Raw genomic sequence first — 16262 nt, 5'->3', positions numbered from 1 at the left:
ATATACATCACTGCCTTTAACGTGGGGTCCCTATGAATACGTTAGGTAACTTAGGGGAGGCAATCAAAGAAATGCTATCAGGAAAATTTATCACTTTCAATGCGTTGATTGGAAAACAAGAAAGCCTGAACATTAATATAGAAGGAGAAATTAATAAAATCAAACAAAATAAAGACAGTTGAGTTGGTTGAGTTGAACCAACAGCTGATTTTGAAAAAATCAATACCTAGAACATTTTAGAAAAGACATAAAATAAACTTTGCCTCTGCCCAGGCTGGTCCTGCCTGCTTTGCGGGCTCAGCCCTTTCCTCCTTCAGAGCTCCACTCAGACGCCACCTGGATTAGCTTCCTAGGGATGCCACAACCAATTACCACAATCTGGGGGGCTTAAAATAACAGCAATTTATTCTCTCACAGTGCAGGAGGCTAGAAGTCCAAAAGTCAAGGTGTTGGCGGGGGCATGCTCCCACTGAAGGCTCTAGGAAAGAATCCTTCCTTGCCACTTCCTGGCTTCTGGTGGCCCCTAGGCAGTCCTCAGCTTGTGGCAGCATCACTCCAAACTCTGCCTCCGTCTTCCCATGGCTGCCTTCTGTGTCTCTGGGTCCTCATGTCTTCTTGTAAGAACACTAGTCCTTGATTCAAGCCCACCTTGAATCCAGTATGATATCATCTTGAAATCCTCACCTAATTACATGTGGGAAAACTCTCTTTCCAAAGAAGGTCACAGTCTGACATTCTGGGTGGGCATAAATTTTGGTGGGGGGACACTATTCAGCCCACTGCATTACTTTACCAAAAAGGACTTCTTTGACAACCCAATCTGAAATAGCACCCTCTACACCCTAACTACTCTTGTGCCCCTATTCTTTTTTTTTTTTTTAGAGACAGGGTCTCGTTCTGTCACCCAGGCTGCAATCCAATGGCACAATCATAGCTCACTGCAGCCTCAAACTCCTGGGCTCAGGTGGTCCTCCTGCCTCAGCCTCCTGAGTAGTCAGGACTTGTAGGTGCATGCCATCTTTATGGCCTACTTTATCCTTTTTCATAGCACTCATCACCACTTGGAAGTCTAAATAGTTATTTGTTTATTGTCTGTCTCCCACTACTCAAGTTTAAGCTTCTAGGAGAAACAATTTGGTCTTGCTTATAGATGTATTCTCGACACCCAAACCAAGTGCCTGCATTTTTAGGTGGCTATGCACTAAGCATGTGTTGAATCACTGAATCAGTCATGGACTTGGGGCTTCCGGCCACTGAAGGCCCAGCCTGGGCTCTCTCTCGCCTGGCCTCAGCTGCTCCAGACCCATCCACTCAGTAGAGATCCTACTTAGCTTGGAATCAGGGCTTGCCTATCCCATTTGCCTGCCCACAAAAGCTCTGTGGTCTCTTGTTGGTATTGTGTTGTTCTCATAACTTTCTCTAATTAACTATGCAATCACCACAATTAATATAACACCTTGAGTGTGTGTGGCCTTGAGCGCCTTGATCAATAAACACTCTGATGGAAGAAATCAAAGTGTTTGCTTCTCCTAACTTCTCATTCTCAGCAAGAGTCATTATGAACTGTGATCAGTTCTTCCTTATATGGGAGTCCAAGATTTATTGTGATCATGCCCTTGGCTACAGTAAAGATTATTTGGCCAAAGGTTTGGAGTATATAAATTAATGGGTTTGCTTCTATTGTAGGCTTGATTTTGGCACACTCCTTCCAGGTTGAAGCTGTCTTCTGTGCATGTGTCCCCAGGACCAAGCACAGGACCATCACTGTGGTAGGCACTCAAGCAACAGATGAATGAATAGAGAACCAAATGTTCCTCTCAGACATTTACCTTCATTTCAAAAGTAATACAGAGCAAACTAACCTGAAACCATAGATGTCTCACAGAGATACACATTAAACACTATGGCTCTTGTATTTTGTTTTCCCTTCATTAACAGGACATATGTAAGGACAAAATACAAGTCCTTCTAAAAGTTCATGGAAAATGTGTATTATAAAAAAAAACTATGCATGAATTTAAAAATATTTTTGCACCAAAATAAATGTGTGCTAACTTGTTATCACATGTCTGAACAGGATCTACTCTGAGGCACTAAGAAGAAATTATTAATAGTTTGGAAAGAGCTCCTACTAGAGCAACATGAATTCTGCTAAAATTGAACCAAGAATAAACATCAAATTTATGGTGACACTTGGGTGGAAGAATGGTGAAAACATTGACGCTTTACAAAAAGGGGTAACAATGTCCCAAGGAAATCAGCAGTTTACAAATGGGTAACTCATTTTAAGAAGGGATGAGATGATGTTGAAGGTGAAGGCCACAGTGGCAGGCCATCCATATCAATTTGTGAGGATAAAATTAATCTTGTTTGTGTCCTAATTGAAGAGGACCAATGATTAACAGCAGAAACAAAAGCTACCACCACAGACATCTCAATTCATTCAGTTTACACAATTCTGGCTGAAAAATTAAAGTTGAGCAAACTTTCCACTCAATGGGTGCCAAAACTGTTGTACCCAGATTGACAGCATTCGAGAGCAGAGCTTTCAATGGAAATTTTAAACAAGTGGGATCTAGACCCTGAAGCATTTCTTTGAAGAATTGTAACAGGAGATGAAATGTGGCTTTAGCAGAACGATTCTGAAGACAAAGCACAATCAAAGCAATGGCTACCAACAGGTGCATGGCCCAGTCAAAGCAAGAGTGGACTAGTCAAGACCAAAGGTCACGGCAAGAGTTTTTTGAGATGCTCAACGCATTTTGCATGTTGACTTTCTGGAGGCCAAAGAACAATAACATCTGCTTATTATGAGAGTATTTTGAGGAAGTTAGCCACAGCTTTAGCAGAAAAATGGCTGGGAAAGCTTCGCCGGAGAGTCCTTCTCCACCATGACAATGTTCCTGCTCATTCTTCTCATTAAACAAGAGCAACATTGTGAGAGTTTCGATGGGAAATCATTAGGCCTCCACCTTACAGTCCTCATTTGGCTCCTTCTGACTACTTTTTTCCCCTTAAAGTTTCTCGAAACATCTGTAAAGGCCACCCATTTTTCTTCAGTTAATAATATAAAAGAGACTGCATTGACGAGATTAAATTCCCAGGACTCTCAGTTCTTTAGGAATGGAATAGATGACTGGTATTGTCACTTACAAAAGTGTCATGAACTTCATGAGCTTCTGTTGAGAAATGAAGTTTGTATTTTTTACCTTTTAGTTCCATATTTCCACGAATTTTCTGAAGTCCCCTCATGCCAAGAAAAACCTTGCTAATTAACTGCTACTGTCAATGACTCACACAATTAGAATAGTCAAAAGTAATACATGAAAAGGGAGCAGAGTCCAATGAGGCAGTAAAGCCACTGCAATCTGAGCAGTGGGTGCAGAAGTTCAATTGGTGCAAATCAGGCAATTAAAAGTTGTGCAAAAGGTAAAGTATTGCGAGAGGGGCAAGATACAAGGTGGTCTTCAGAATTCCATTACTATAAGAAGGGGCTTAGCTTGTTCACTTGCAGTTTGAGTAGAACCATCACAGAAGCAGTACCCAGTCCTGTGCCTGACTCAGAATCTCGGACCCGAGTCCTGAGTTGAGGCAGTGTGTCACCTTGGCGGGGCGAGTGTCAAAACACACAGAGATTATGGCAAGTAAACCAAACCCATGACCTCAGTAATCCCTGTCAAACTGAGGAATAACTTTCTGATTATGGTGATATTGTTAAGATATTTGAAATATTTAAGAGGACCTAATATATTAGATGATCTGATACTTTGAATTTAATTTGAAATCCTTAAAGGAATTTGAAATTAGATCCATGATTTTAATTTAAAAATGTCTAAGAAAATTTAATTAAGCTTGTAAACAATGATTGTTTAAAAGATTTTAATTTATTAAACTTAAGAGTTTAGACTGTTGGTATTTGAATGCTTAGGAAGATTTCATCAGATTTTAGGTCTTTCTTAATTGCTGTTGAAAGTGTTTGTGCAAATCAAACAGATTAAATATGTGACTGAGTTTGAAATGTCTAAGGAAACTAGGTTAAGTGTGCAAGCGATGTTTTCGGTTTAACCCATTAAGTTTTCAGTTAATTGAATATCAAACAAGGATTAAGCAAAAGTGTTCATATTTATATACAAAATCAACTAGTTTGTAGCTATAACAGGATTTGTAAGTTGATCTTAAAGACACAAGACAGATTAGATTTTTAAGGTACAGCTTTAATAACTAAGATATTATTTAAAACACCAGTAACTAAGCAACCCTTTCAGCGCATAAAAGCCCTGCTCAGATGGTAACACCCAATGGACAGTGTTTGTTCACGGCAGTCCAAGCCCAGAAACTCACATACAGCATGTGCCTTCGAGACACACAAGGGACTTGCTACACACTGGAAGGTATTAAATAGTTTATTCCCCCCTTCTCCTTGCGGATGGGGATGGGGATGGGGAGTATAGCAATGAGGTGAGAGGCTGTGCCCCTCAGCTGGGAGCAAAGATGGAAGAGTGCCCTGAATGACTGGATGAAAGACAACTGCATCCCAGCCCAGCACTTACACCCAAAGACCACTGGCTCTGACGATCAGAAAAGAGCCAGTGGGGGGCAGACGAAGCTCCTGCTATATCTTAGAGTGAAACCCAAATGGGACTCTGTTAGGCCGCTGCACATTATGTTTTAAAATGACTTTTAACTTTACATACAGTAAAATGAATTTTGGTGTACAGTTTTGACAAAGGCACCAAGTCATATAACCATTACCACATTTAGGACACAGAACAATTCCATCACCCCCCGACGGCACCCTGGAATCCGCTCATACTAATCTTTGTAGTCATCTTTGACCCCTGGCACCTGTGGATCTGTTCTCCATCCCTGCAGTTTCGCCTTTTCCAGAATGTCACATAAATGGAATCATTCAGTATGCAGCCTTTCGAGTCTGGCTTCTTTACTTAGCACAATGCATTTGAGACGCACATTATTTTAATACTATGCAGAATAATATCCTGAAAAGGCTGCTCATCTATTCCACCACCCAGGCCACCTGGCCAGAGCTATTTTAGAATATTGGCTGGCCCTCAGCATGCTTACTTTTGAAGGCTTTCCCATGGCATTTCAAACACATTAAAAATGCAACCATTTTTCATGTTTAAGATAACTTTTTGCCTGTAATTTTTTGAAAGACTCTTTAGAATTTGCTTTTGGAACTATTTATTTTATGACTGTGACTCTTCACTAATTATCATAAAAATATTTTTAAAAGCAAATATTGAATTTAACAACTAATGAAGTTCACAGGATTGTACAAATTAAGACATTTAATTCTATTTGTTAATTTTTATTTTCAACTTACTATGTTAGACACAATTTTTTTTTTTTCCAGATCTCAAACATTTCCATAGTCCCCTGGAAAGCTCACAGATCACAGGCATCACGCCCCAGTGCTTGATAGACCCCCACTAGAATCCCATGCCTAAAACCATCGTGTTTCCAGCCTGCACCAGTGAGGGAAGGCACGGAAGAACGCCCTTCCTAAAAACATTATATGGCATAGTAATTCCTTTTTAGGATTTTATTTCACATGCATACCGTCCAAAAATGTATGTGCAAGTTTATTCACTGCAGTAATACTGAAAAACTAGAAACAACCCAAAGTCTATCACCAATAGATTGCTTCCACTGTGGTACATCACACCATGGAAGACCATGCAGCCATGAAAAGGAGTGAGGCAGATCTACACATGCTAACACAGTAATTTTCACAACTAAGTGAAAACACAAGTTGCTGAGAAAGAATGTATAGTCTGATTACATTTCTGTAAAAATGCCAATTATTATAATTTTAAAATGTTAGTAAATACATAGGAAAAAAATGGGAAGATGTACAGCAAATTTAACAGTGGTTACTGCCAAGGGAGGAAAAAGCTGTTGTGTGAGTGTGTTGTGTGTGTGGTTGTTGGGGGAGGGGGCTTTCATTATCTGCTTTTCTGGAACATTTGAATTTTTTACCATGAGCGTATGTTACTTTGGTAATCAGAAAAATGCAATAAATATTAAACAAATAAAACACAAATAAGACTATTGGAAGTTGTGAACTGATGTTCTGAATCTTCAAGTAAATTGAGGATGAGCTCAAGATGGGTCTTGGGTTAGCCAGCAACTTGTCCCCTTCTCAAAGTCAAAACAACCTAAGCAAAACACCTCCTTCCCCTTCTTTCTATAGCCAAATATTATTCCACCAAACGATAAACATCCACAAAACCCAAGATTATTGAATATGCTGCGGAGGTTTGTGGAAAACGAGATTTCCACATTGGGAAGTTAAACAGAGCCTTGGTTGAGGAGGGAAATTGAAGGACGAAACTATCGTTCCAAGTTCTACATGACATCTAAAGAACTCCCAAGCCAATCAACTGTGTATCTGTTCGGACAAGACCCTCTACATCTGGAAAGGACCTCAAATCCTAGCAGGTCACCATGGGGATGACAGATACAGGCTGTGTAGATAGACACACACACACACACACACACACACACACACACGAAGCACGTCCATAGGACGTGCTCATTATAATGAGGTATTTTGATGCTGTCCCAGAGATGCAGGAGGTTACCAGAAATTTGCAGAGCCTTGAGTCACAAAGGGCCCCAGGAGAGGGACAGCTTGAGAAAACTAGGCTGGTGATGGAGCTGGAAAGTACCGAGTCCATCTGCTTGGTGTCCCGCTGGCCTTTGAAAAGTCTGCTGGCGGTGGCCAACGGGAGGTCACTTGGTGTCCAGGGGGTCACACAACCTCAAGCTCCCACCTCGAGAAACTGCGCAGACACCACAGAAGCTGGTCCAAAGGACACTATGATGCCGTGGTGGCCCTGAAAGGGCCTCTTTGCTTTGCCCCCATAATCACATCAGAAACTGTGAGCATCCACACTGGGTCAGAACAAGCAGCAAAGGGAAGGAATATTACACAGACCAAGCAGCTTCTGTGGAAACCTAGCTAGTGCCTCATCCCTGGGTGTCCGATCTGCCCGTGGCTTCTGCTCTCCATGGACAGTGGAGGATGCAAACCAGCAGCCAGAGGCAGGGCTGGGCAGCCACCACTTTCACCTCCCCTGGCACCACTGTCCTAGATGAGATGAGCATGGAGCAAGCTGGCGAAGGCTCCTTTGTGAAATGGGTCCTGTTGTTTCTCCATGTAACAAATACAACCAGTGCTGCCATCCCAGCCCCTCACATCTGAGCGGGCCACTTTTCCTTCCAGTTTATGGGTGCTTCAGAAAGGGATCAGAAGCAGCCCTTGGATCCGAGACTCCGAACCCCCTCCTGCCTCAATTGTTCTCCAAGATATTTCTGTGTATGGGGGTATTTGGAGGGGCAGGATCAGGAGATGGAATGAAATGTGGAGACATGAGCAAAGGGACAACAGAGAGGGCCAAGGCATCTTCCTGAGTTCATCAGAGGTGACATTTATCTACCACCTACAGCACTGGGTGTCTCACCGGATATGGAAGGGGTTGGGGAGGACACTGGCCAAGGGACGTGCTAGATCAAGGCCCAGCGTTCCTGGCTCACTGAGTCTCCTTTTGACTACTGGCCCCATTCCCAGCATTTACACAGCTCTGAACACTTGGCATCTCTATAAAAAGCGTCCTTAAAACTGGCTTTCCTGGCCTCAGGGATGTCCCCTCCTTTCCTCTGGTTACAATCTGGCACAAATGCACTTCTGTCTCAGTCCTCTGTGGCCACAGGTCTCCGTTCATGGCCCCTTCCATACTGAAAACTCTCCATACATTTCTTTTAAAACCTTTTATTCAATAATATATACTTTTAAAATAATAATATGTAACTGCCCGCCATGCCAGGTATCGCCCCCGCTCCCCCACTGTGGAGTCTGTGGCCGGCTAGTTAGCGTGGTTTGCTGGAAAACCAGGCGGCCACGGCCGAGTCAGGGGGCGCCGGGGGGCAACAGTAACCGACAACCATTTTGCATACCCTTCACATTTCCCATGCTTTCTGGGTCGGGAGGAAGTCAACAGGAAGCCAAAGGCAAGTGAACCTTTTACATTCGGAAGTGAGGTTTGATATACGGTGGCGGCTGCCCTTCAGCTGGTCTAGTTCGTGCTCGCCAAACCTGCCACCGTTTTGTGTCTGCTCACGGAACGTGATCTCTCTACACACGTTAAGACGTTTGATTTGGTTCTTGTTCTGCTTATGGAAAAGTGGGAGGAACCGCCAACAGACCTGGGGAGAGAGACGGGAGGAGGGGAAAGACGGCATTAATCAACCTGAGCAGAGTGAGGGGCAGGCCTCCCCTGTGTGGGGCTTCCTTCCCTTGAGTGCTGGGGACAGAGTGCAAGCTGGCTTTCCTGTGCCACTCGTGGAAAACCTTGGAAGAACTTGCTTTATGATTTCAGATTACAGTCAGTCCTCTCTGCCTTCCTCTTCTGATCACCGTACCAGAGGCCACCTTTAGCACGGCCTTGCGTGAGAGGAAGGGATGCGCCCTGGACACACCGTGTGTTGCAACCTGGCCCCCTACTCCTTCCCTCGGTCCAGGACACTGACGTAGAAGCTTTGAAGCCTCTTGACCATTCAGTGGGAGCCAAGTTGCAAGTTCAGCAGTCCAGCTCTAGCTCCTGCTCAGACCTGGCCTGATTTAAGGAGCACATCTTGGGATTAAGAGTCAGAGGACTTGTATTTACTCAGAAAAAGGGCTGAGGCCATTAATAAGGAGCAGTGAGCGAGCTTTAAAAATATTTTTAACTCTCCCCTGGAAACAGCGAGGTGTCTGGCATGGCCTTCAAACCTCTTTTCTCCTTCCATGTCCAGCATAGTGAGTGGGTGGTGAGATGCCGGCAGCAGAATTCTAGAAGCAATGTCTCCCAGAACAGGGCTACAACAGAAAGGACTATGCACTCGGCAAGCAGTCACACAAATCACTTCATGAAAACTTTCTTTGGCTAAAGGAAGGGTGGCCCCACTGCCCAGTGTTTGAGAAGGGCTGCGCGGTGCATAAGGTTAAGAGGTATGTGACTATATTTGCCTTTCAGCACATCAGCTGATTTCCAAGCATCCAACTCCACAGGAATCAGTGAGAAGCAAGCACACTAATTAAAGACATAACCATCTGCCAAACAATAGCATGTGCCCGCATGTGTTGAAAGGAAGAGTGTAGGGAGAGATTTTCACAAATGCAGAACACAGGGCCACGAGGTTAAAGTCATGCCATAGAACAAGGCAATCCCAAGAAGCAGGTATCTAAGTGGCGGCTCAGAAGCAAGTACCAAGAAACAGAACAATCCCACAAGGACGCCCCTCCAGTCCCACTTCTGCTAAAGCAAAGTCTTCACACCAGGGTGTGACAAAGATCTTTGCAGCTCAAGGTTAATCCCTCCCTCCCCCAAGAGACAGGCAGTACAAGTTAAGGTCCTCATAGCAATGGTGTCTTCCACTTGGGAAGGCTGGTTATTGTCAACATTTTTATTTATGAAAACAGGATTTAACATGGCATTTTTCTTCCCTCTAGGGGCAGCAGCACATAAATCATACATCAGTCATCCAGTGATACAGAGGTGGCCAACTGAGTCTGAAGTAGTCATTTGTAAAAGATCACAACCCAGGCAGTAGTGTTGCTTTTCTGCAAACAGAAGGAAATGGAAGGCTCCATGGTTCTTGAAGATTATCCAAGCTTTCCACTGGATGTCAAGATTTCTGTCCCAACCTCTTAGTCACCATTTACAGCAAGAAGAGCCAGCAAGTAAAAAACTGTTAATTTATTGATTCAAAGTTTTTTGTTTTTGTTTTTTTTAAAACAATCCCCAATACATGCAGTTCAGGGTTAAGTATCACATTTGTAGCACATTGTTGAGTCTCAACACAAGAATATGCATCACCTGTATAATCCCATCATGTCTTTCCCAGCCTCTATAATACCTGGTGTGGGGGTTTCATTAACACATCCATATAGCTCAAAAACATGTTGTTACTGGTTTTCTTGGCCAGATGTTTCCCTGCCACTTCTGCTCCCCCAATCCCCACCCTGGGGTTAGTTTTTTAAAGGCAGGACACTGTTCACTCTTAATTTATTAAGCTCGCTGACAAACTTTGGCTTCTCGTGTGCTCAAGTGGACCCTGCTTTTGCTTTCAGAAGGGTTTATACTTAAATGACTGTGACTCTGATCAGTTATTATCCACTCATTTATTGTAGGAGGGAAGTTTGCTTTTTCCTGTGGGTGCTCACGCAGTAACACAGGTTTCTAAACTAATCGCTTAATCTGAACTGGCATTAAAGAAAACTGCAAACTGGGGCTCTCTCAGACCTATTTCAATGCATATATAAAAATTCTTCCAGTTGTTGCTTGTGTCCGTCCCAAAGTAGTTCTGCTTCCATCCTTATCAACGCAGCACCTGGGAGAACCTAAGTCATTTCCCTGAGTAGGCACAAGACTGTGAGACCCACGGCACCAGCTCTCTCCGGGTCTCAGCACCTGACTCGAGAGCACCACCTTTCAGCCTCACTGGAACCAACCATGGGGCAGTGCCCTCCCCAGAGCACATTCCAGAACATGAACTTGGTGCCCTCTAATTGCATCCCCTCAAGAAGTGGCGCTTCCTCCTCAAGATCGATCTACCTTTAGATCCTTTTTCTTATTGGTTCCTTTTCTTTTCACATCTCCTCTCCCAGCCACTGTCTCCAAGGCCCCAAAGATTACAAGTTCTTCTCTGTCTCCTCTATCAGTCTGAGAACACCTTCCTCGTTGCAAGGGAACACAATTGCTTCAAACCTTGAGTATTGACGTGTTACAGAATGTCCAGGAGGAGGCTCAGCTGAGTGACTGGTGTTTCAGGGCCCCACTGAATGGCCCCACTGAACCACACCGGCACTTCCCTCAATGCTGAGAGCTTGGTCTGCATCATGCAATTAATGGCTTCTCTCCCTCCCAGCCACCTACCCTGCCTATAGGTACAAGGCAGGAGCAAGGCCAGCCGAGGGCATCCAGGGGAGATTCAACTGCCACCAAACCACAAATGCAAATATTACTTAGCACTTCATTGGCTCCACTCACTCCAAGGGATTTCTCAGCCAAACCAAACCTTGCAGTTACGCTCACTTGTGGCCAAAAAACGATGGTCTATCTGGAGTTGGCATAGGAACCTTTTGTTGTCATCATACCAAGTCTATGTTCTTGAACACAGGCAGTACCTGAGATGATAGTTTAACACTACCCTGTTCCCCACATTTTTTGCTTTTCTTTAGGAAATAATTAAGTCCTTATCATAGGCACTTTTAACCTGTTATAAGGTAATGAAGCAAACAAATGAAAATTACTGAGATGAGTTTAAGAAAGAATATGCTAACTGAAAAGGATATTGGGTGGGTAAATTTACCATAGTTTAGTCTAAATATTAGACTTCCACTCCTACACACACACCCCTTCTGGAATCCCCCAAGACCATCTCCTAACTCAGGTAAATACCCCTAAAATTTTAGGGGTGCTAAGTCCACCTGGACACAAAATGGTTTTTGGAGACAAGTAAAGAGAAGGTCTAGACTGGACTCACTTCAGTTTGGGAAAGAATGGTCAGACCCAGAAGGGAGCGAGCACACCAAACCCAGTTAGTCTAAGGCATGAAGAGAGGTAAAAAGTGTAGGTGCTGGAAAAGTGAACCGTATGCTGGAAAAGGGAAGAACTCCTGTGTCAAAGCTGCAGTCACAGAGCCCAGGCACAGGCAGGGTAGCTGTGCTTGCACCTACTAAATCCTGGTCGGTGGAGAGAGAGGCTGAGGTAAGTCACCTGACTCTTCTCCAGATGCTTTGACTGCCTGTGGGGGATCCAGGGGACAGAAATGGCGGGGCTACCGATTCCCCCAGACCCTCCAGTAGGCTACTCTTGCTTGGTCCAGACAGGCAACTTAAAAAAAAAGGGCAAGGCATTACACAAGATATCCATGTAACAAAAACACTTGGACTCCCTTAATTAATATTTTGAAATAATAAAAAAAGAGGACGCGGGTGATAAAGGAGATGGTGGGTAGGGGAGCAGGCAAGACACGCAGCGGCACATCTCCCTGATTACAACCAGCGGTTCAGAATTGCTCGTAAGGGCACATTCGAAGGCTTCTGACAATCCAAAACACTGAGTTTTGCTGCCTGACATAGTAGTCTGTTCAGCTGAGAGCTCACGTCTTGTGTTTGATTTTCAGGTAGAACAAATGTTCACATAAGTATGCAGAAAATGCAACACGGGCAGGCAGCGCTGGCATGACAACCTCGGCTGAATGGATTCCGTAGCTTTGGGGTCTTACTTTTTATTTATTACTCTGTAAACTCAACTCTATAATGAGAAGAGTTTTGTTTGCATTTTAAGTTCCCATAGATCAAACGACAAAAAATAGAATCTACATTTAGAGATAGGACCTGCTACCAATACCAATAAGATTTTATTGGAATATGGAATGTAAACAGATGCTTCAAACAAACAATCTAACCTTATAAAAATGTATGGCATTATTAAATAGTTTATGAAGAAACTCTAAAGTGTGATGTGGTGGCAGACACTCCTAGCCCTAGCCTAGGTGTGCGAGGTCCCCAGAGCTGTGCACAGCTCTGCAGGGGGGTGGGGGACTGCCAGCAAACCATGTTGGTGAGAAGTCCCCAAAATAAAATCAGCCCTATTTTTTTTTTTTTAACAAAATCTTTCTTTGCTAACGTGAAAGTTAGCACACTGCATCCAAAGCTTAACACTTGCGCCAGGAGCTCCACTTCCTTCCCCAATCCCTACGTTCCTCTCCTCTCAGTTGCTGAGTTATCAGATGGCTCTGCCCACACAAACCCAGTACCTGCATGCGAGAAAGACTTATCTTTGCCATCACATAAATGTATCACATATCAGAGCTTAAGAACAAGTTACCCTGATTACAATGGGAAATTATTTCTTCCTCATGGGGATAAAAAGAGGGAAGGGGGATGATACATTTTTTTTAAAACAAGTCTTTCCCGAATAAATTCTGATAGGATGTTTCCTCCCTCCCTGACCTGCCTGAAGACTGACTTTCCAGCTGCAGCTATGCTTGTGAACAAAAGGTCTGTTTGCGACGGGAGCACTAAAACAGGTGCACGCACAGGAAAGTGCTGGGAAATGGTGAGGTTTTTCTTACAAGGCTGCCAAAAAAAAAAAAAAAAAAAAAAAGGCTAAAAGAAAAAACAGCAACAAGCTTTTATGGTTAGGCGAATCAACAGGGGTTATAGTGAGCTCCAAGTTATGCACTTAGCATGGAACATTCGATGAGACTGATAGACCTGTTCATGGCATTGCAAGGTTTAAAATGATGCCTCCTAACATCAAAGAGGACTTGTGAAGGTGACTGCAGTTTGCTCCCAAATGAATACACTTAGAGGAAAACTGCAGGGATGAGGTACATTTCCTGGAGAGCTCATGTCATAAAAAAATACTTAAAACATGAATTTGTAAAAGAGCTTAAAAAAAAATACTGTCACTGTTTTATTATCTCCGTTTCATAAATGAGGCTGGTGTGTCAGTATAAACTGCTGATCTTTTGCTAAAACTTGAGCCTGAATCTCACTGAAGGAAACCCAGACCACAATGGAATAGATAGGAAGTCAGACATTCAGAGCTTGTTGACCGAATGGGTTAATTCAACAGCGGTGCCCTGTTAAATAAGGTGAATGTACAACAACTCCGAGTCTCTCATCTCCCATGCATTCCAAAGCAGAGCTCCTTCAGATCCTCAACTACGTGCATCAGCGTGCTGCCGCCATGGCAGCTCCCTGTAGACTAGTACTGGGGAGTTTCTTTCTTTTTGACAGACTTTTAGGTCTTTACTCTTCTTTGCGTTTAGAAGGAATGATTAGAATTTCTTTTTATCACACTGCAGTTTTCCTTCAAGATTTGTGTCTGGTTGGTTGGTGTTATTGGCAAGCATCAATGCTGCATTACCCGTCGCTTTCCAGTCTTCATCGCGCCGCCGTGAGAGCGCCGGGAAGCACAGCGTTGTCTGCACAAGGCTGGGACTGCTCCTTCACCACAGGGTCTGTAAGAAAGCAGGTGACAGTCGGCCGATCAGGGCTGGGGAGTGCCGGAGAGAACCCCACGACAAAACCCAGTTCTTCCACCATGAGACAGAGAGAGACAAGAATGACGGGCAAGCCTGGGTCAGGAGCGCAACACATGGAGACAGGGAAGTCACAGAATTCAGGACACAGAAATACCAGACACTGAAAAATCACCAGGCAAGCTGTTCTTGTAGTCAACCCTTAATACTTCCTCAGGGTATAAACTCAACTGCTGAAAGGCGTAGAAACCCTCATTTCCTACTGTTCAAAATTTCTACTAATTTTGTGTTCTTTTTTTTGAATACTAACATCATATCTAACCCCTAATTTCTTCAACACGTGTGTGATAATAAGCTCATGGAGGGGAAAGGTGGATAAAAAGAGCCGAAGACCTAGTAATTTTAAGCAACAGTAGTTTAAAATTTTTTTAATGGAAGTATGACGTGTATTCATAAAAGGAGACAGATCATCAATTACATGTCATAAACATCAGTATTCTTAATTTGATCCAACTCAAAGGGTAAAAAGAGCTCTCTGTGCCAGAAACTGCAGAGAGGACATCCGAGTCACACTTGGACTGAGGTCTAGAAGGCTGAAGGGTAAAATCTTTTAAATTTGCTGTCTCTTTACGCTTATGGGCCATAGGTCCAAGGACATAGCAACATATCCTCCAGGCAAGAATTTAGTTAATCTCGGGGGGGGGGGGGGGGGGGGCGGCAAACGAGAGCATATTAGCCAAGCAAAAGGTAACTTTAAGGGCTGAAAGTTTTCATCTTCATTCAGAGAGTGAATTGAGACAAGTTGCTTAACCTCCCTGTTCCCGTCTCCTTCCTGACTGGACTCAAACATAGGATACACGAGGCAGTGCACTTCAAACACAAGTCACCAGCGGGAAGAACGCAGCACACAGAACAAGCGCATGAAGCGACGCCCACATACACTCCCGAGTGAGGCACAAGCAGCAGCTCAGCCAGGATCTCAGCGAGGTCTCTCCACACCTGCTTCCCTTTCCTCAAATTCCTTTCACCCATCCATTTCCTCCTTTAGAAATATTCTATGGTTATCTTATTACTTTTTAACTAATTACTTGTTTTTTGAGGCTAGAAATAATCTTTGATTAGGTCTCCACACTACAAACGTATATATTTCAAAACAAATTTTAGACACTTGTGATCTATTAACTCAGAGTGACAGGGAGTGGTCAAGCCAGGGGAGCTCTGGCTGGGAATAAGCAAACCCCTTACGTGACCAAGAAACCAATGTGCAAAGTTGTTTCAATCATCTACAACACATAAGGCCAAATTCCAAGGATGAGCCAATGTAAATACCTAGAATTCTTTTGACTGGCCTCAAAGATAAAAGGTGGAGGACTTTTTCCTATAACACACACCCCCGAAAACAGTCCCTGCAGACTCACAGAAGTATGGGTGCTCCATGGCCTCTTTGGCAGTCAATCTCTGTTGATGGTCGTATCGAAGAAGTTTGTCCAGAAGATCTAGGGCCTCGGGGCTGACAAGGTGTCTGTTCTCACTATGGATAAAGTTTTCCCAGCGTTTCCGTGAATGTCTGAGAAGAAAGGTGAAGGATTAGTAATCCGAGCCTAAATTCAACAAGAATCCTTATCTATTAGGGCTGAAGCCAAAAAAATCTTGGAATACTGCATTGGTTACAAGCTTGTTAAATTTCGTTGTTATTTTTTCATTCTGAACCCTCCATAGTTATAGCACAGCATCCTGAAGCAAAACAGTGCTCTGTGATTAGATGAACAGAATTAGCTGAAACTTCTACATCTGATTTCAAATTTGTGAAACCTTTCTTAGATTACTCTTTATGGCCCAGGCTTTTAGGCAATTCTGGGTGAGGCATGGAGGTGAATGAGTAATTTTTACTGGTCAGCAGATGTATTTAGAGGACTGGCCTCAGAAACATGGAGGTTCCAAAAAATACTTTTTGAAAACTGTCAGCATAACATTTACTTTTTAACACTATTGCACCATACCTGAAAAGTCATTATGTGTTTTAAAATTTGCTAACTTACAGAAAATCCATTACAGAGAATGAGAACAGTAAGTCTCTTATTCAAAGAAGTATTACAGCTTTCCAAGCTTTCCAAATTAGGCATATGCTGTATCAGAACGCTTTTTTCTCTAACATTATGATTCTGTTTTCCATTTTCTAGTGATAAACAGGCTATTCCTTA

The 16262-nt window shown here is 43.3% G+C and overlaps 1 protein-coding gene across 2 annotated transcripts in view; it reads right to left on the bottom strand.

Annotated features, from left to right (window-relative positions):
* Positions 1-7779: 7779 nt before the first annotated feature.
* CSNK2A2 (casein kinase 2 alpha 2) overlaps positions 7780-16262 on the bottom strand; it is a 38134-nt gene continuing 29651 nt past the window's right edge. For both annotated transcript variants that reach the window (XM_045533602.1, XM_045533604.1), the window contains 3 exons: positions 15480-15628; positions 13947-14040; positions 7780-8229 (listed from right to left, as the gene is read on the bottom strand). In XM_045533602.1, coding sequence (XP_045389558.1) covers positions 13964-14040; positions 15480-15628 — 226 coding nt within the window. In that variant the 3' untranslated portion in view covers positions 7780-8229; positions 13947-13963. The remainder of the gene's footprint in view (positions 8230-13946; positions 14041-15479; positions 15629-16262) is intronic.

Source organism: Lemur catta, chromosome 20 (assembly GCF_020740605.2).
Source record: "Lemur catta isolate mLemCat1 chromosome 20, mLemCat1.pri, whole genome shotgun sequence".
Classification (NCBI taxonomy): Eukaryota; Metazoa; Chordata; class Mammalia; order Primates; family Lemuridae; genus Lemur; species Lemur catta.
This window is presented reverse-complemented; position numbering and strand designations above follow the sequence as displayed.